The sequence below is a fragment of the Colletotrichum karsti genome, assembly GCF_011947395.1.
Source record: "Colletotrichum karsti strain CkLH20 chromosome Unknown Scaffold16, whole genome shotgun sequence".
Taxonomy (NCBI): domain Eukaryota; kingdom Fungi; phylum Ascomycota; class Sordariomycetes; order Glomerellales; family Glomerellaceae; genus Colletotrichum; species Colletotrichum karsti.
Genome location: NW_024065916.1, coordinates 635,337 through 653,179, shown reverse-complemented (window position 1 = coordinate 653,179; position 17,843 = coordinate 635,337). Strand labels below are relative to the sequence as shown.

At 57.3% G+C, this 17,843-nt stretch overlaps 9 protein-coding genes across 9 annotated transcripts; 4 read left to right on the top strand and 5 right to left on the bottom strand.

Annotated features, from left to right (window-relative positions):
- Positions 1-27: 27 nt before the first annotated feature.
- Positions 28-695, top strand: CkaCkLH20_05717 (uncharacterized protein; the record flags this gene model as incomplete). The annotated part of the gene is made up of 2 exons (XM_038888435.1): positions 28-464; positions 530-695. The coding sequence occupies 2 exons, from the start codon at positions 28-30 to the stop codon at positions 693-695; spliced, it is 603 nt and encodes a 200-aa protein (XP_038746332.1).
- Positions 696-824: 129 nt separating this feature from the next.
- CkaCkLH20_05716 (ferric reductase like transmembrane component) lies at positions 825-3,363 on the bottom strand (the record flags this gene model as incomplete). The annotated part of the gene is made up of 7 exons (XM_038888434.1): positions 825-1,824; positions 1,872-1,993; positions 2,041-2,102; positions 2,156-2,385; positions 2,438-2,743; positions 2,798-2,838; positions 2,893-3,363. 7 exons carry the CDS (start codon positions 3,361-3,363, stop codon positions 825-827), a joined length of 2,232 nt encoding a protein of 743 aa, XP_038746331.1.
- A 1,469-nt stretch (positions 3,364-4,832) lies between these two features.
- Positions 4,833-5,820, bottom strand: CkaCkLH20_05715 (uncharacterized protein; the record flags this gene model as incomplete). Its single annotated transcript, XM_038888433.1, has 3 exons — positions 4,833-5,436; positions 5,480-5,656; positions 5,711-5,820. 3 exons carry the CDS (start codon positions 5,818-5,820, stop codon positions 4,833-4,835), a joined length of 891 nt encoding a protein of 296 aa, XP_038746330.1.
- Positions 5,821-6,285: 465 nt separating this feature from the next.
- CkaCkLH20_05714 (PLAC8 family protein) lies at positions 6,286-6,849 on the bottom strand (the record flags this gene model as incomplete). The annotated part of the gene is made up of 2 exons (XM_038888432.1): positions 6,286-6,605; positions 6,669-6,849. The coding sequence occupies 2 exons, from the start codon at positions 6,847-6,849 to the stop codon at positions 6,286-6,288; spliced, it is 501 nt and encodes a 166-aa protein (XP_038746329.1).
- A 1,483-nt stretch (positions 6,850-8,332) lies between these two features.
- CkaCkLH20_05713 (GNAT family acetyltransferase nat4) lies at positions 8,333-9,225 on the bottom strand (the record flags this gene model as incomplete). Its single annotated transcript, XM_038888431.1, has 3 exons — positions 8,333-8,609; positions 8,701-9,045; positions 9,128-9,225. 3 exons carry the CDS (start codon positions 9,223-9,225, stop codon positions 8,333-8,335), a joined length of 720 nt encoding a protein of 239 aa, XP_038746328.1.
- Positions 9,226-9,559: 334 nt separating this feature from the next.
- Positions 9,560-10,021, top strand: CkaCkLH20_05712 (uncharacterized protein; the record flags this gene model as incomplete). Its single annotated transcript, XM_038888430.1, has 2 exons — positions 9,560-9,655; positions 9,752-10,021. The coding sequence occupies 2 exons, from the start codon at positions 9,560-9,562 to the stop codon at positions 10,019-10,021; spliced, it is 366 nt and encodes a 121-aa protein (XP_038746327.1).
- A 253-nt stretch (positions 10,022-10,274) lies between these two features.
- CkaCkLH20_05711 (threonine dehydratase) lies at positions 10,275-13,264 on the bottom strand (the record flags this gene model as incomplete). The annotated part of the gene is made up of 4 exons (XM_038888429.1): positions 10,275-10,364; positions 10,524-11,011; positions 11,493-12,981; positions 13,040-13,264. 4 exons carry the CDS (start codon positions 13,262-13,264, stop codon positions 10,275-10,277), a joined length of 2,292 nt encoding a protein of 763 aa, XP_038746326.1.
- Positions 13,265-14,127: 863 nt separating this feature from the next.
- Positions 14,128-14,918, top strand: CkaCkLH20_05710 (uncharacterized protein; the record flags this gene model as incomplete). Its single annotated transcript, XM_038888428.1, has 3 exons — positions 14,128-14,192; positions 14,260-14,330; positions 14,386-14,918. The coding sequence occupies 3 exons, from the start codon at positions 14,128-14,130 to the stop codon at positions 14,916-14,918; spliced, it is 669 nt and encodes a 222-aa protein (XP_038746325.1).
- Positions 14,919-15,669: 751 nt separating this feature from the next.
- Positions 15,670-17,590, top strand: CkaCkLH20_05709 (tldc domain containing protein 2; the record flags this gene model as incomplete). The annotated part of the gene is made up of 2 exons (XM_038888427.1): positions 15,670-15,735; positions 15,803-17,590. 2 exons carry the CDS (start codon positions 15,670-15,672, stop codon positions 17,588-17,590), a joined length of 1,854 nt encoding a protein of 617 aa, XP_038746324.1.
- Between the last annotated feature and the right edge of the window lie 253 nt (positions 17,591-17,843).

Sequence of the window (17,843 nt, the reverse complement as noted above, 5' to 3'; positions counted from 1 at the left end):
CACCGCACTCCCTTCCAATCCTCCACAATGGGCTCAAACAGCTACGACGAAGACTGGAAAAAAGCAGCCCCCTACCTGCCCCCCTCCTCCTCCGCCCCCGACGGCAAACCCTTCGACAAACTCCTCCGCGGCGCCTGCCACTGCGGCCAGGTGTCCTACTGGCTGCGCAAGGACAGACCCCTCGCCTCCAAGTTCTGCCACTGCCGCGACTGCCAGAAGATGCACGGCGCGCCCTTCCAGTGGGCCGCCATCTTCCACAAGGAGGACATCGCGTTCGAGCGCGGCGTCGACGGGCTCGAGTTCTACAAGAGCAGCGACAAGAAGGCCGTGCACGACCTGCCGTGCAAGGTGAGCTGCGGGCACTGCGGGAGCCGGATCATGGACGAGGGAAGGAATATGGTGCTGTTGTTTCCTGGGTTGTTGCATTTTGAGGAGAGGGAGAAGAGGAAGAATTTTAACGTGCAGTGAGTCTTTTCGTTCGTGATTTAGGGAGGGAAGGGGAGGGATGGTGTGCTAACTTGTGTGATAGGATGCACATCTTTTATAAGCAGAGAGTGGTCGACTTACCCGACGGCAAACCAAAATGGGCGGAGCTCGATGAGAAGAGCGACTTGATGGAGGAGGAGATGGAGCAGGAGGTGGATGAAGTCAAGGAGGAGCACAAGCACGACCGCAAACGTTCCAAACATGACTGATCTGTTATAATCTAGTGTAATTGTAGTGTAATACCATGGTATCCAGGAAACCCCGCCAACGCCGCGTTATGCTAAATCGCTGAAGATCATTATACCCAATCTATCAAGAAAATGTCATATCCACCTCTTTTACCAGTTGAAGCTCTCTTGGAAGTACTCGATCCTCGAGTATCCCCGTCCGAGCATCTCAACCACGCCCTTCCTAGCATCATCTGCCATGACATTCGGCCCGCACGCCACAACAGCAAGACGACTCTTCTCCGCCGCGGTCGTGGCGTCCAGGATCTCCTCCCTCACGTCAGGCCGACCATGCAATAGCCGAACCTGCTCGGGCCACTCCTCCGGCCTCTCGGCGTTGGACGCGAGACTGCTCTGCGTGACGTAGACGTCGACGGACAACTTCCCGCTCTCGAACGCATCCTCGAAGTCCTGGCGGAGCACGTCGGCCGCGAAGCTCAGCTCGCGGACGGCCCAGATGATCTTGATGGAACGGGCACGAGATGAGACGCGGGTGAGTTTGGCGAGGTGGGCGAGCGGGACGACGACGCCGCTGCCGCCGACGATGAAGAGGAGGTCGTCGAAGTCGGAGAAGGGCTGGGTGTGGCCGTAGGGGCCCTCGACGAGGACGCGGAGGCGGGCGGGGCGGGGCCAGTCTGCGGATGCGGCTTCGCGGAGGCGGCCGGTGAAGCTGTCGTAGGGGCGTATGAGGAAGGTCATGGAGGGGAAGCCGTTGCGGGGCTGCTCGGAGGTAGGTTCGGCGGCAAGGTCGGCGTGGTCGTGCTCGCCGGCGACGAGGAGCGGGGTCTGTTCGCTGGAGAACTTGCGGTTGTGCTGGGTGTTTGTGGTGGTGCAGGCCATTGTGAAGGGGTGGGATTCCCAGAAACGCTTGTCGGAGAGGACGTGGAGGTAGTAGTAAGTGCCCGGCTTGGGTTCGTAGGCGCTGGTGGAGTAGGGGATGCTGAGGCGGACGATGTTTGAGTTCGCGTCGTAGGTGGCGAGGGCGAAGGTGTTCCAGAACTTGGGGTTGAAGACGATGGTTCGAGACATGCGGAGGAGGCGGTCTGCTACCCAGATGTAGAAGGGAACCCAGAAGAGGATGTCGAATTGATGGTTGAAGATGGAGACGTGGCTATTGCGGTTAGCAAGAGGAAGAATGAAGGGGATTGGGCGGCGTACCCGAGCATGGTGACGAGAGTGAGGATCGAGAGGAGAATGTGGAGGATGAGGAAGAGCTCGTATTGCCTGCGGCGCATCCAAAACACCGAGGCGACGAGGAGGAAGATCATGCCGAACATGGCCTACTGTGGTCAGTGGGAAGTTTGAGAGCGGAAGTGGGAGTACTCACAAACCAACCAGCCCACCAGAACATCTGCGTCCACCACCACATGAAGTAGGTCCACCCGCCTTCTAGAGATGCGTTAGCAATAATCTCAAGCCGAGAAAGGTGTCGTTTTACTTACCACTCAAGACGAGAGCACAATATACGACGGTGTGGATGAAGGCCTGGAGTGTCGAGACACGGGCCACCCAGCGATGGAAGTTGTTGTACGTTCCGAAGTCCCATCCAGTCACCCACATGAGCAAGTTGTTCCTCATGCCGAAGAGCCAGATGATGGGGAAGTTGGCGAACGAGATGATACCGGTTCGATCAGCGACATAACGGCCAATCTGCTTCCATACATCCGGCCAGCTAGCTGAAATCAGTACCATATACGGATCCCATAATGACTGCTTGAACGTACTACATGTGCCCGGGAAGAATATAGTACCCGTAACAGCAATACCAAGTGTTCAGGGCGATGAACGCAAATATCGTCAGGCTCTGGATGCGGGGCGGTATGGTGCACCAGCCAAGGTTCTGAGAACACCTGTATCCGAAGGTGGCCGGGACGGTGATGTATCGTTTGAGCCAAAGCGATACCCAGTGAAGCATGTTGGGGTCCTTTCTCGCGTCCCATTCCTGGTTTTGGAGGCTTCCTATGGCGGAGACCAAGCGTGCGGCGAGACCCCCGGCGCAAACCACAAGCCAGAATACGATGACATAGAAACTGTTTCGAGCGTCAGCAGATATCCGAAACAGAATGGCGACGCTGTCCACGTACCCGTATCTGTAATGCCGGCTGTACGTATACTCAACCGATTCCTACAAACCCGTCAGCACCTCGACCCAACCCCCAGGCACCGAGGGAGAGCATACCAACGAATCATACCAAATCTGCCAAAAGCTCTCCTCAGGCAGCACGACCTCGTTCAACACCGTCTCCGCCACGGACTCCTCCTTCCTCAACCTCCTCATCCCCGCGATCTCCTCGTCCGAGTACCCCGCCACGATGTCGAACGGCGGCAGCGACGCATTCATGTACCGCACGCAGGTCTCGTTCTGCGCCGCGATGCCGCGGTCCCGCTCCGCCGCGTCGCAGTGCACGCCCGCGCAGAGGTAGAGCGACTTGATGTGCAGCAGGCTCTCGCAGGACTGGACGAGCTTGGACTTGGCCGGGGCGGTGTCGTTGAAGTGCGGCGCGCGGATGGTGTTCTGGCACGCGTCGAAGCAGAAGCCGCCGGAGGCCGCGGCGGCGTGGGTTGTCGTGGCGAAGAGGAGGCATGTCGCGGCGGCGGCGAGGCCCAGCGGCGGCGACCGGGACGCCGGCGATGACCACGGAGCGCGCATCACGGGCGGCAAGTCGGCATCTGTGCCCTCTTAACTGTCGCTCGCGGTCGGGTAGGGGTGTGTATGCTGGCGATGTTGGGGATTCGAAATGCCTTTGCTGAGGTTGGCCGAATTCGATGGAAATGATCTCGGGCGTAGGAGAGAAGGGAAAGAAAAGGCGAGACGGGGTGGAGGAGGACCTCGGTGCTCCGAGGGGTCGAGTTTTTGCGGGAAATGTTGCAGATCAGCAGGGCGGCGGGACATGCACTAAGCAAGGTAGCACTGGGGTGAGAGAGAGAAGGATTGGGGGAGAGGGAAATTTGGGATCTTATCAGATCATCTGATTAAGATCCACTGGCTTAGGTTATCGCGATAATCCACCGGCATCGGCCAAGCCTGGAGCGCCGTGCCGGGTCATCCCCTTCAGTGCAACCGCTGTTGCAGGCAGCTTTTTTGGAGAAGGTGAGGGGAACGTTTGCCTTGAAAGCTGATATGGCGCCTTTTTAATCCACATGATAGATGTGTCTCACTGAGCGAATCCCACGCTTTCATCCCACCGGCTGCTGTTTCTGGCGTTGGCGTTGGCGGTTTCGTTCCCGCCGTCAAATCCTTCGAAAAACGACTCAGACGTTCTCAAAAGCATAAGCTTCTCTTTCATAGCCATGTCGAATTATGAGCACCTCGAGATGTGTTCTTCCTCCGAACCACCGCCCGGTGGCACGGAACCTTTCTCGGGCGGGACCACCCGCTAAACTTTCGGAACCCGGCACAGCGGGAAGTGCACGCTTAAACTCTCCCGCACTCACTCAGTCAGCAACTCACTCAACGGGCTTGATATCTCGCTACCTCTGATATCGGAATGCTTCGAATACAGAAATATCATCAGATGCACAGATTAGTGCGGCTGCAAGCATCCCTCACAGCCAAAAGACTCATCAGAACCACCTTCCGGGAAGGGTAACCGGGCCGGGCCCACCCCTGGAGCCACATCACCCGCGCTGCAAGGTCATTCCCTCCGCGCTCACTGACACATCACCACCCGACGCGCCGGAGCCGCCGCACTTTCAACGTTCATCTGGTTTTTTCCATCTGACGGTGCGAATTCGTCCAAAGACACTCAACCGTAAACCTCAAATGATCGATCTCGGACTCGACTATCTAATGTGACTCACAGTCGAAACGGCCAGGTCTTGCTCAACCTGAATGACTCCACAAGCTCCGGGATTATGTCTCATTGTATTCTCGATCTTGTCGAGGTGGCATGGTCACATCTAGATGATACACTGCGAAAGAAAATTAGAATAACCCATTTGAGAGGTAGTATTGCTCATCCCGCATGGCTCTTGATCATCCTACTCGCGCTTAGGAAAACCAGTAGGGCCGCTCAATATCAACCTGAACCAGCAGCCCAGCCGCCATCCTCTCCCGTGGATAACACCCGACGTTCCAAAATAACCTGATAGCCATCCTCATCTTTCCAGAGAAACACCTCAAATCCAAATACCCTCATCTCCACTCCGTCTCGGCCTCTTCGGAGCATCACCCACAACAGGCACCACACCCTCCGACACCCTCCCCTCATTCCCTTCCTGGCTATACACCGACGACGCATTCCTCCCCACGTCGAACCTCCGCATCTCGAAGCCGCGCGGGGGCGGAGGGACCTTGGGCGGCGCCCCGCTGACCATGAACGGGCCCGAGATCGCCATGCTCGTGCGCCGGTGAAGCGTGCCCTCGCGCTTCTTCTTCTTCTTGTTCCACATCCACAGGTACACCACGCCGCCCGCGAGGAGGCCGAGGAAGGCGATCGCGCCGGCGATGCTGGCTGCCACGGCGCCCGGGGGCGCTTCGCCGTTGGAGTTCGGGCGCTCTTGAGGGGATGTCGGGAGGGGGGTGTGAGGAGGCTGTTGGGAGCCGGAGGGTTGTGAGATGGTTGAGTAGATGGGTGAAGTCGCTATTGGCGTGCCTGAGACTCCCGTCGGCGAGGCAAGGAGTATGCCGATGCCGCTGGTGGAGCGGCATTCGAAGAGGGTATATGTCGAGGGACCTTGAGTCGAGAGCCAAGTGTAGCAGGCTGTGTTGGGTCGGTATCTGCTGTTCGGGGTGTCAGATGTTTCGTTATTTTCAAACCCTTGACTGCATAACTTGCCAGCATAGTTCGTCGTCGGCGCACGCACTCGCGATGATACCCGACTCCAGAGAGGACCCGAGGCATTTGGTTGGCACGGGTGTGGTGCAGCCCGCGTAGGATCCCGAAGATGTGCATGTCTGTTCTGGTTTGGGGCAAGTCCACGGCCTGGCGATCATGGGAAATCTACAATACGTGTCAGTACTGCAAAGGTTCAGTGTTCTCCAGAAAGTGACGAACCTCAAGGTTGTGACTGGAAATTCGACGTAGCCGCAGGTGCCTGGTCCTTTTGAGGCAGGAGCGACGGCTGCGACTTCTGCCGGGGCATTGTGAACGCTGGGATTTGGCATTGTGGACGAGTGGTCGTTGGGAGACAGGAGAAAAGTTGACGAAAGTGCGTTGTGAGAAATTGTAAAAGTTCGGTGGCGCGAACTGGGTCAGGTTTGTAGTTGTTGCGAAGTAGTTGTGATTGACGGTTGTTTGGCGAGAGAAGTTGTCTAGGTGAAGTATCAACCGACCTCGGTGATTCACCGTCACAAATGATATGAGTAGAAATGTCGACCAGGTAATCATTCGTTAAGCCCAACTCGAGCATACAGATAAAAATAATCCATTCCGTCCCAACTATACACGACCGTCGACTCGGTTCAGTCGCAGGTGAATTTTCCAAGCCCAAAACCCCGGGTATACCATATCCAAGACCATCAAGAAGTAAAGAAACCACCATCGCGCCGGGCCCAGCTCCGCCCTTTGTCCCTACATACGGACACCACACTCCCCCGAACCTCAAGACAGCATCGAGACGACAAGACGCCTCAGTTGTGCTGCGGCATCTGCATGCCCTCCTTCTGAGGCTGGTATCCCTGGACGATGGGCCCCGTCGAGAGACGAGCCTGGACCTCCTTGTCCTGCTGGATGAGGGCGCAGCAGCCGCACCAGTAGCTGACGCAGCAGTCGCTGGTGCCGGAGCCCTTGATGCCGAAGCGCTCGCGGATCTCGCCGCGCTTCATCATGGCGTAGATCCAGCCGCAGCCGGTGAACCAGGTGATGCCGCACATGAGCAGGCAGTCGGTGTTGACGGCCTCGTACGTCTGCATCGTGGGGTCGCGCATGCGCTCCGAGGTCTTACCGAGGACTACGGTCATACGTTAGCATATGTGATGAATGTTGATGCGAAGGGAAGAGTCGGCAAACGTACGCAGGCATGGCAGGAATGTGCCGATTAGACAGGTATCACACGGCCCGCAGCTGCAGATGCCGGACTGCCATTCTTGGTTCTGGACGTTGGTGCCCTGGGTGTACTCTTGCTGGATGGGTTGTTGCTGCTGGCCGGCGTACTGGTGCTGCTGCTGCTGGTGGTTCTGCTCGGCGTACTCCATGATGACGGTTTATAGGGGGTCTCGAGTCGAGAGGAGGTACGGGTTGAGGTCGATAGGAGGGATGGATACGGATGCGGCGGCGATACCTAGGTATTCAAAGGAGCGGACGACGGAAGAAATATGTTCAAAGAAGAGTTCGAGAACAGGTTTCCTCCAGGAAGGGGGTCGACGTTTGATATACGGGTAAGCCAGGGAGGGAAAGGAAGGAACAAGACACGAGAAAACCAAGCGTTGAAAACGGGAAGGAACTAGGGCCACCAGGTCTAATGAGACGGACGGATGCAGAGGGGTTAATAACAGCCTCTTTCTCGAGAGATGAACCGGAAGAGGCTTAAGCTGAGAGGTAGGGCGTCACACAAGAAATCTCACCCCGTTCGTCCCTTTCCGAGACCTCCCCACCACTCACGGCCAACCCAACCCAGCTGAGAGGCCAAGAAAGCTTCGTCAAAATATTAACCTTGACCCCGGGCCGCACTAAGCCGTTAGACGACGCCAATCGGCGTCGCGGGGAATGGGCTGTGTCTTGCCTGCCCCCTTCTCATCTTGACACCACGTCGATGCCTGAATCCTTCTTCTCTTCATGGCGTTGCTGGGCTGGCAGAACCGTACTAGCTGACCGTCGACTGCGAAGACAATGTTGAGAAAAGACGAACGTGAAGAGTCTGCCTGGAGAGCCCCTGTGGCTTGCTCGCTTGACATGGCGATGGGGACAAGGGGAGACAGACGTGAAGGCAGCAGCCGGGCCAATGCACCGGACGGGACGCTAACCCTGCGATGGCGTCCTAAGGCTGAGCTGGGCGGGCGGTGTTGCATCTGCGCTGACGCAGGGGGGACCTTCTTTTCTGATCTCATTTTCATTTGCCAATTGGCACTGGATCATCAATGCTTGAAATGCTCATGGTGGGTGGTGGTGGTGAGCTGGAATGTGTTTTGAGATGATGCGTGTGAGATGAGGTTCATCGTTGGAATCCGGATCTCTGCCGACTGCCGTGTCTTGTCTTGCATTCTACGCGAAGGAAAACGGGAACCGGAAGCACCGTCGTGAGTTCCGATGCTCATTACTGAATTCGCCTTGGCTCGAATGGACGGTTTATGGCGATCACGAACTCGTGCTTACGGTGATCGTCGCCGCCAGGCAGAGAAAGAGAGTGAGCTGATGAGTGAGAAAAGACGCCTGTGAAGGTGTATGAGAGCGAGCAGTGTTCAGCTGCGGAAATCATCTTCTCAGCCCAACTTTAGCGACTCTACCCAATAAACCGCCCCTGTCACAGGACATGCAGGGCGCAAAAGTACCGATAAACAAAGTCCCGACACTTGACCACGCTCAGCTTAATCCCGGCGAAGCATCTCCTCCTCCATCTCAGCCTCACCTCAGCTGCTCTACTCTCACTCATACAGCCTACGGCCTACAGGTTGTTACTCATTCATTCACAGTAAATAATCGCTGTATTTTGGTATCTCATAAAACAAACCCCGCGATGCCTCACTTCCCCCCGCTCTTCGCTTTCTTCACACCGTTCTCGACCTGAGCCTTCTCGCGCACTCTCCGACTCATAATGACATAGTCCGGCACGAACACCTTGCCGAACCTCAACTTCCTCTCCCCCGGCGAGATCGGGTCCTTTCCGAACCCGAGCCTCTCGTAGAACGCGCGCGCAGATTTGTTGGCGAGGAAGCACGTCAGCATCACCTTCTCGATGAGCGGTATGCTCTCCGCCACGGCGACGAGGTAATCCATCATCTTGCGCCCCATACCCGAGCTGTTCTCTCGTCAGCAAGACCACGGAACTCACGCGATTTCTCGGCTGATGCGACACCGCCGACGGTCGTCGAGCATGATTGGAAACTCACCCCGTCAGCTCCTCCAGCAAGTGAATCTCATAACAATAAACAACCGGCTCGCCCTCCTCGAACGTAGGCATCAAGCTCGTGAAGCCGCATATCCTCCCCTCTTCAGCCTCATCCTCGCCAGGCCCTTCTTTCACGAGGATGTACCGCAGCTCCGGGCTCCGCATCTCCTTGATCTTCTGCGCCGGCTTCCACCCGTCGTGGGACGCGCGGTAGTCGGCGCCGCTGGTGAGCTCGACGAGGTCGAAGCACGCCTGCATCTCGTCCGTCGAGAGCTTCGCGGGCGATTTCAGCGAGAGGGCGTATGATTTGCCGGTGGTCGGGTGTGTCCATGACGTCCAGTCCGGGCTTTGAATCGCGATTTCATGGTGAGTTTATGAAGCCCGGTACTGTGAAGACGTGGTAGGCTTGGATTTGGTGAGTAACACACCTTGGTTGTAAATGATCCCTGATGAACTCATCGTCCGTCTTGCGGTTCGCCGCCTCGATGGGGTTTGTTGGCGCCCTACGCCGTTTCCTCGGTGGCATTTTTGAATCCGTCAAAAACACAATCAATAAACAGGAAAAACCCCGCGGATCTCCAACTTTTCAACCTCCAAATTCCGCGACGTTGAATTAGTTGAGTATGTTGGCTGCGTTGTGAATCGTACACGCCAGACGCGTCCACTAATCCATCGCCCCCAAGCCGCTGCGCCGCGGGGGACCCTTCCACAGCGGCGCCCGAGGTTTCCCCGTCCTGACCTCATCCACCCAAAAAGTTTCCACACCAGCATCCACCCACCTCATTCATGAGATCTCACTGAGCCTATTCGCAACTCCAGACTTCAGATGTAGTTCTCTCCCTCAACACAACTCGGCCCCCATGCCCCCCTTAACCCCCCTGTGGTCCCTCGCCCGCAGCTACTCCTCCAATGGCGCCGCCAAGTCGCGCCTCGGGAAGACGTTGAGCCTGGACCAGGTATGTGTGCTGGAAGCCATGATACTCCGGGGGAATTCGAGATGAGAAAGAATGAGATAAGAAAAAGGTTGGGGTTTTCTAACGGGACGCATGCAGTTCCTCCAACGATCCCGCGCCCTCTCCCTCTACCGCGAAATCATCCGCGGCACGCGACGCATCGCGGACCCGACCACCCGCGCCGAGTCCCGCCGCTACGCCCGCGATGAGTTCGAGCGTCACCGCGATGTGACGGACGTTGTATGCCTCTTCCCCCACACTCATCTCACATTAAGGACTGACACCGTTGGCCAGGGCCATATCCGCTACCTCATCTCAACAGGCAAGACGGAGTTCCAGGGCATGGAGCGGTACATTGACGGGTTGTAGAGTGATTTGTGTGTGTCTTGGTGTTGTGTATCAAACTGTATAATACAAAGGACATGAATCCTTTTTACTGCCTCGGCCCCTCTATTCCGCGTGACCGGGCTTCTCCCTCTCTTCTTGGTTCCGCCTCTCATGATCATGGATCGTCCCAAGTTCGTCTATAGCCCTCGAACGCCATCTGTGTTCTCGTCCTCGCTGTAGTATACACGCATCCAGACCGAGCTTCCCTCCTCCCGCCTCGGCAATCCTCGGTCGTTTAAGACTGGCGCTGCTTGTGCCTGGGGTTCGCCTTGCAGATCACGTAGAGGTATCCATTGTGTCTCTTGCCGGCCTTGCGACGGACGATCTGTCAAACGTGTGTCGTTAGCAACGATTGTCCAAGCATGTACTGCACCCTCTTCTCCCGTCCCATATCCCGCCCTGCCGGCCTTCGTGATATCCTCAAAACCTCCATCCTCTACCCAAAATATCCCACGCCAAGATTCAACAGATAAAAAGAGCTCACCTTGCAGTGCTCACACCTCTTCTTGACGGAGCTGTGCACCTTCATCCCCCTCGTCTGCTGCACGATCGCGTTCCCCACGGCAGCGGCCTTCTTCCCCGCAAAGAGCGCCTCGGTCTTGATCATCGGCTGCCTCGTCATGATCGCCGTCGACATGGCGCGCGCCGCGACCTTGTGGGCGCAGCATGGGGGGCGGGCGACGGCGGTCGCGCGGGCGGTCGTGAGGGACAGGGCCCTGAAGGAGGCGGCGAGGGAAGCCATTGTGGTGTTCGGCTTGGGGTGTTCGTCTCGGGTGCCGATCGATCGGAGATTGGGGGTCACGGGTTGACGGAGGTCGATCGTTCGGGGGGACGGCCGTGGGTAGGGGTGCGAGAATCGGGTCTTGCTGTCGGCGACGATGGTGATGGGCCTTGATGGCTTCATCCGGGTGGGAGCATTTTCGCGGCTCTTGGCCGCGTCACGTGGTAGAATGTCCGTGCGCTTATCGTGTCCTGGGCTGCTTATCGGCGATGCGACATCGGACGAAAAAGTTGCGAACCATCACCACCTTGGACAGAGTTATTTCGACTTAAACCTGGTGTCATGACTTAATTATAATTCAGAGATGTGAATAACAATGAGTTGTGGTCATACTGCATTTTCCCCCTCATCGGTTGAGATTGCCACGAAGAAGGAACAATTTCAAGGTAGCAAATCTTCTCAGTGGGAGTCATACCGAAGCGGATCGCCAGTCGTCGGCTCAAGTAGATCAACTTTCATTCTTCTTCGCTTTTCTGTACCTATCCCATTGAAGGCCCGCAGCCCACGATTTATCTACCTTTTGTGACCAATCCACTGATTCAAAACTCCCGACGCCGTACTGAGGGAAATTAACCAGATGCAAAGTCTATGGACATCCTCAAATTTCAAATATGCACTCTCGAGCATCGCCCCCTTAGCTGCGCAGGAAAGTCTTGAAAACTCCCGACTGACTGCAGTCCTCCCACGGGTATCCAATCTCGGTCAAGAACGTCTCGAGGTCCTCGACCTCGTTCTCGGGACAGACGATGCCAGCGAGGACCTTGGCCACGTCGCCGCCGTAGTTTCTGTAGTTGAACAGGCTGATGTTGAACTTGGGCCTCAGCGTGCGGAGGAACTTCTCGAGGGCGCCGGGCCGCTCGGGGAAGTTGAACATGTAGAGGCGCTCGTTGGCCACGTTTGAGCGTCCGCCCACGAGGTACCGGATGTGGCTCTTGGCGAGCTCGTCGCCCGACAGATCGGTGACGGCCATGTCGTCGGCCCGGAGGCGCTCCAGGAGAGTCTGCAACTCCTGGGTCCTCTGCGACGCGGGCGCCGTCAGGGAGATACCGATAAGCACGTTGGCGACCTCGTCCGTGGCGTAGCGGTAGGAGAACTCGGTGACGGAGTGCGGCAGGATGGTGTTGATCAGGTTGGCGAACGCGCCGGGCCTCTCCGGGATGCTGACCGCCAGCAGGGCCTCCTTACCCTCACCCAGCGTCGCGCGCTCGGCGACGAAACGCAGACGGTCGAAGTTCATGTTGGCGCCGGACGTGACGGCAACCATGCTCCTCTTGCGATCGCTCGGGTTCTGCGCGACGTACTTCTTCAGACCGGCGATGGAGAGCGCGCCGGCGGGCTCGAGACCCGCGCGCGTGTCGTCGTACATGTCCTTGATGGCGGCGCAGACCTCGTCGGTGGTGACCTGGACGACCTCGTCGACGACGTCCTTGCAGAGGCGGAAGGTCTCCTCGCCGACGGTCTTGACGGCCGCGCCGTCGGCAAACAGGCCGACGTCCTTGAGCACGACGCGCTCGCCCTTGGCCAGGGACTGGACGAGGGCGTTGGCGTCGTAGGTCTCGACGCCGATGATCTTGACGTGCGGCGCCATGCGCTTGACGTAGACGCCGATGCCGGAGATCAGGCCGCCGCCGCCGACGCAGCAGAAGATGGCGTCCAGCTTGGACATGTTGATCTGGCCGAAGAGCTCCATGCCGATGGTGCCCTGGCCGGCGATGACGTAGGGGTCGTCGAAGGGGGGAATGTTGATGAGGCCGTCCTGGGCCTCGCGGCGGGCGCACTCCTCCTTGGCGGCGTCGAAGTCTGCGCCGTGGAGGACGACGTGGCCGCCGAGCCTCGCGACGTTGAGGTGCTTGATGCTGGGGGTGGCCTCGGGCATGACGATGGTCGCGGGGATCTTGAGCTTGCGGGCCGAGTAGGCGACGCCCTGGGCGTGGTTGCCGGCGGAGCAGCAGACGACGCCCTTCCAGCTGACGGCGGGGTCGAGGTGGGCCATCTTGTTGTAGGCGCCGCGCAGCTTGAAGCTGAAGACGGGCTGCTGGTCCTCGCGCTTGAGGAGGACGTTGCACTCGAGGCGGTTGGAGAGGTTGACGGCGGGCTGGAGCGGTGTGACCTTGCAGGCCTCGTATACGCGGGACGTCGCGGCGGCGATGAGTCGGAGGTACTGGTTCGAAGAGATCAGCGTTTTTTGGTCCATTGGGTCACGAGCCGGAGTCTCTCACGTCTGGGTTGCCATCGGGGAGCAGGTAGTCTTCCGGGACGACATTCTTGATGCGGTTGCGCTTCTCCTCTGGGGGTGTGGACGGGTTGGCGCTGTATTCGGTCAGGGACATGCCGTTAGGCTGCGGCGTGCGAGGGCGCGGCGGGTGATCGCCATTGACGCCGTTGGTGTTGAGGGTGCCGTTGGTCATGACGGCGACGACGGGAGGTTCTGTTGAGTCGGACATGGTGAAGAAGATGATGAGGAGAAAAACGAGAGGACGAATTGCAGCCGGGAGAAGACGACAATCGTGACTGAAGTAACGGTTGGCAAAGAGTCACTGAGCCTGTATCCGTATTAAACTGGAAATTTGTTCATGGTGGGGCAGAATCGGAGGTCAATTCGGTGTCGCGGGGTAGAAATCGGACGGTTTTTGCGGTGAGCTGCGCTATTAACGGCGTCCGGATTGGCTGAAGTATCCCTGTCGCGCTGCAGGCCAGGTGCCGTTCCCCTGGAGCTGAGGGCGACATCGCTCTGGGGTTTGATGTAATTAGGTTTGTCCAACCTCTCGAATTGTGAGTCAGGGTTGATGTTCATCAGACAAGACATGAGTTGGTCATATATAGAACGAGGTTATCAAATCAATTGATGTCTATGAAAGGTGTTGTCTGCAAGGACTATAATTATTGAGACTGAAAAGTGCCAGCCTCGAGTTCAAGTTTGGAAGACTCACAGTTGCTGAAATGTTGAAGTACAACCTTGGAATGCTTCAATCTTGAGTCCCACAGTGACTTCAACGATGGCCTGTGCGCCTGGCCCCATTTCCATTGGAGCAGCCTGAGGCTTATCTTATCTGGGCTGATTCGGTACCTACGTACCGCAATCGAGTGAGTACGTAAGCAATCCAGAGCCGGGATTTGCCGCAAATGCGCTCAAGGGTCGAGCTCCAGTGCGCTGAGCCAGACCCCGAAATCCATAGCGCCGTAAAGTCCATTTCATCATCGAATTTCGCCCGTACAAAGCGCATATCGGCCTCCTCGACCACGGCGATTTCCCATCCACCACCACCCCGGCCGACCGATCTGAACCTCCAATCGCAGTCTCGCAACCATGCCCGGCGACAACAGACTCCCAGCGCTTGACCGGCAGATGCCGTCGTCGTTTGACGAGAACAAGTAGGTAGCACGCGACATTCAGCTGCAATTCCACCTATAGCTTGCTAACCACGGCCTCCAACTTCAGCGAGTTCTACGACGAGCGCGTCCTGCACAAGATCTTCCGCAAGCTCAAGGAGGAGCCCCTCGTTCCCCTCGGTTCGTCTTCCGGCTCACGACCACCACTCGATGTGCCCTCTCTAACACCTCGCAGGATGCGGTCTTACTGCCTACGCCTTCTACGCCGCCTGGCGCGCTACCCGCCGCGGCGATGCCGTCCAAGCCAACAAGATGTTCCGCGCCCGTGTCGCCGCGCAGGGTTTCACCGTCGTCGCCATGGTCGCCGGCAGCATGTACTACAACAAGGACCGCGAACGCACCGCCGAGCTGCGCAAGATCAAGGCCGCCCAGGACGAGGAGGAGAGGAGGCAGCGCTGGATCCGCGAGCTGGAGGCCCGTGACGAGGAAGAGAAGGCACTGAAGAACCTGCTGCAAGAGCGTAGGGCAAAGGCCGAGGCCCGTAACGCGGAGGCTGCCGCGGCTGAGGAGAAGAAGAAGTCCGGCGGCGGCGTCCTCGGTGCCATTGGGTTGTCAGGATGGAACAAGTCCGCGGAGGGCGCCGCTGCGGATGCGCCGGTTGATGAGAAGAAGTCAAAGAAGGAGAACCCCAAGAGCTCACTGGGTGTTATTGGCGAGCTTTACGGGCGGAAGCCGTCAGATGGCTCGTCGGAAGAGCCCAAGAAATGAGTGACGAGGGATGGCGTGATGTACCGATTGGCGGCTGCATTGTATAGTATTGGCATGGCATTGGCATCAGGACGGACGAGTTCGTCTTATTGAAGACTCCGCTCCGTCGTATATAAAAGTCAGGGGAATAATAGGCGTATCTAGGTTGAATTTATCGTTCGACTTTTGTTCATGGGAAGATGCCATGGTCGACTGATGATGTGAAGCATTCCAGTCGCTTTGATTGCAGTTGAACCCAAGAGGAACTCCCTGCGACATAACTTAATTACCATGACTGATAACAAATAGAACCTCGCCATTGAATAAGTCTCGAGTGGTCTGAGGTCTTCATGATCCTATCGCGAAAGAGATATTCGGGAGATCATCACATGCGGGCTGCAATGGAGGGGCACAGGAGCTCGGGCCAGTCACCAGTGACGTTGCGGGGCCTTGCCTCTGTTCAGTGTTGCTGCAGTGGCTTGGACCCCCTGGAATTCCAGCTTGTCACTCCAAAGACATGACGCGCCCAGCACCCGGGGTACACCTGATCTGACACCTCCCTGACGCCGTGGGCTGAGCTGGGCGCCTTCTTATGCAACAACTGTCCGGTTTTACCTAATTACCTGCTTGCGCACTCCAGGCTTCCGTTGTTCTCCTCCTTCAACTTCTCCAGGACATGGCCATGGCTTTTGATGACTGCTCTACGGCCCCTTGCACGACTCCATAACCATACAAACACCAATGTTTATCGATTCCTGACCACGACTTCACCATGGGTCAAGCTCTATCCGACGAGACGCCGCGGCAGATGACACACGAGGAGCTCACTCGTGAACTGGTAAGTCGCCGTATCCTCCGAGAACGAGTCCCCGCGGCCAGACATTTGCTGACGATAACTGCCACAGGCAAGCCGCTTCGCCGAGAAATGCTTCAGTTCCATCGAGCTCTACTCCTTCAAAGACGTCTTCAAGAGCCTGGCCGATTCACAGGGCGACATCCGCTACCTAAAAGAAGACACCATCGCCAGGTTCCTCGAGATACCCGACATCCTCCATGTTTCCCCCGTCATATTTCAGATGGTGTCTTATATCGGTGCCTTCCCGTTCCTCCAAGATGCCCCGGCAGTCCTTGGTCTCGAGCAGATGATTATGGTGGTCGTCATCATGACGGCAAGGTACAAAAGAGTGTTGGCCAAGGGAGCGAGTGACCGGGCGAAGCTGGTGTTCAAGAGTCTTGCAGTCCACGACAGGAAAGCATCCATAGCTGCTGCCGAAGGCTTGAAGGAGGGACTCCAGGAAAGTTCTGAAAGCAACGCAGAGGAGGCCGACAGGGATGCCGCCAAGGATGAACCAGCCAGAAGCCATGTAGCTGGCTTTGCTGTTGATGAACCCGCGGAAGACGAAGACGACGAAGACGACGACCTCGAGATTGCGGCCTTTGAACTCCTCGACATCAACGACGCTGTCCGACAGGGAGATGCCCCCACAGTTCATGGAGCCATGATACCAGCCGATAACTTCCGCAAGCTCCTCATGTTGCTCATCCTGATAGCTCCCCTGACCCCGCAGGAGCACCTGTCAATGTACGCGAATCGAGTTGTGGGCGATGAGCTCGAGAGTCTTCGCGCCACTGCCGAAAATATCCTGGCCGCCTTCTTGAACGTTGAAAAGGCACCCGGCATCAAGTTCGGTCACTTCAACCGCGTGATACCCGTTTGCTTCCCATATCTCTTCAACGGCTTCAACCCATTATTTGAGCATTTCCTCTTTTCCAAAAGCCTGGACTTCAACAAGCACAAGGGCGACGATCCAGCTGCCGAAAAGGCGCCCGAGGAGGTCGTTCAGCCACTGTTGCAAGACAGCTCTGATATTCTCAACTTGAATGTCCTATCTCAGTTGTCGTTCTTCCTACCTGGATCCGACCTCTTCCGCCGACTGAGACTGCTCTACTCTGGCAACGACGCTGGATTCTCCATGGGCAGCTTCGAAAGCAAGGTGTTCAACTGGAGAGCACCCACCATACTCCTTGTGCGCGGCAGCCGCATCGACGACGACCCTCAGGGTGGCCCGGAAGCGACCTTTGCGTCTTCTATCCCGCCGCGGCGCTTCCCGCACGGCAGCAAGGGCGAACGCCTCACATTTGGTGTCTACATCAGCCCACCCTGGAAGCACACAACCAAGGAATGCTTCGGCGAAACGGACAGCGTGTTGTTCCAGCTGGAACCCGTTCACGACGTATTCCCTGCGTCCAAGTACAACACGGACTACGTATCCTTCACGAAGCTACCGCACAACCGGCCCATGCTGGGCGTGGGGTGCCCTCACCCCCGACGGACGCAAGCCCACCGGCGCAATACGATGATGTCCGTTGGCTCGGTTTCTCTGCTTCTCGACGATTCCTTCGAGTATGGCGTGTTCACGCATGACTGGACGGCAGGCGGCGGCGCGTTCCAGACCAGCGTGACCCGCAAGTTTGATTTCCAGGACAGGTTCCAGATCGAGAGTCTCGAGGTCTGGGGCTGCGGTGGTGATGAGGAGGCCAAGGTGCAGGCTGAGCGTTGGGCATGGGAAGCGCGGGAAGCGGAAGCCCGTCGCAAGATTAACCTTGGTTCCGGTGACATCGAAGCCGATCGCGCCCTGCTGGAGATGGCTGGGCTCATCGGGCAGAACCGCAGCGGAGGCTCTGCCCTATAGTAACATGACCGGCGATCTCTAGGTTAGCATGCCAATGCATCTGGTGTGGCGTTGTGAAATTGCTGCCGAATAGAGATCGACATACGGACCGCGGCGTTGCCAGGTAGATCATCATTGGGCTCACAGCATTGGATACCAGAATAGACATGGTCGTACGTATAATGGATGACACGATGGCACTGATTCGTCGTAGATTGTCGGACCCGAGGCTCTTTTCATTCGCAATTCTGGACATCGTCCAAACCCAATCGAC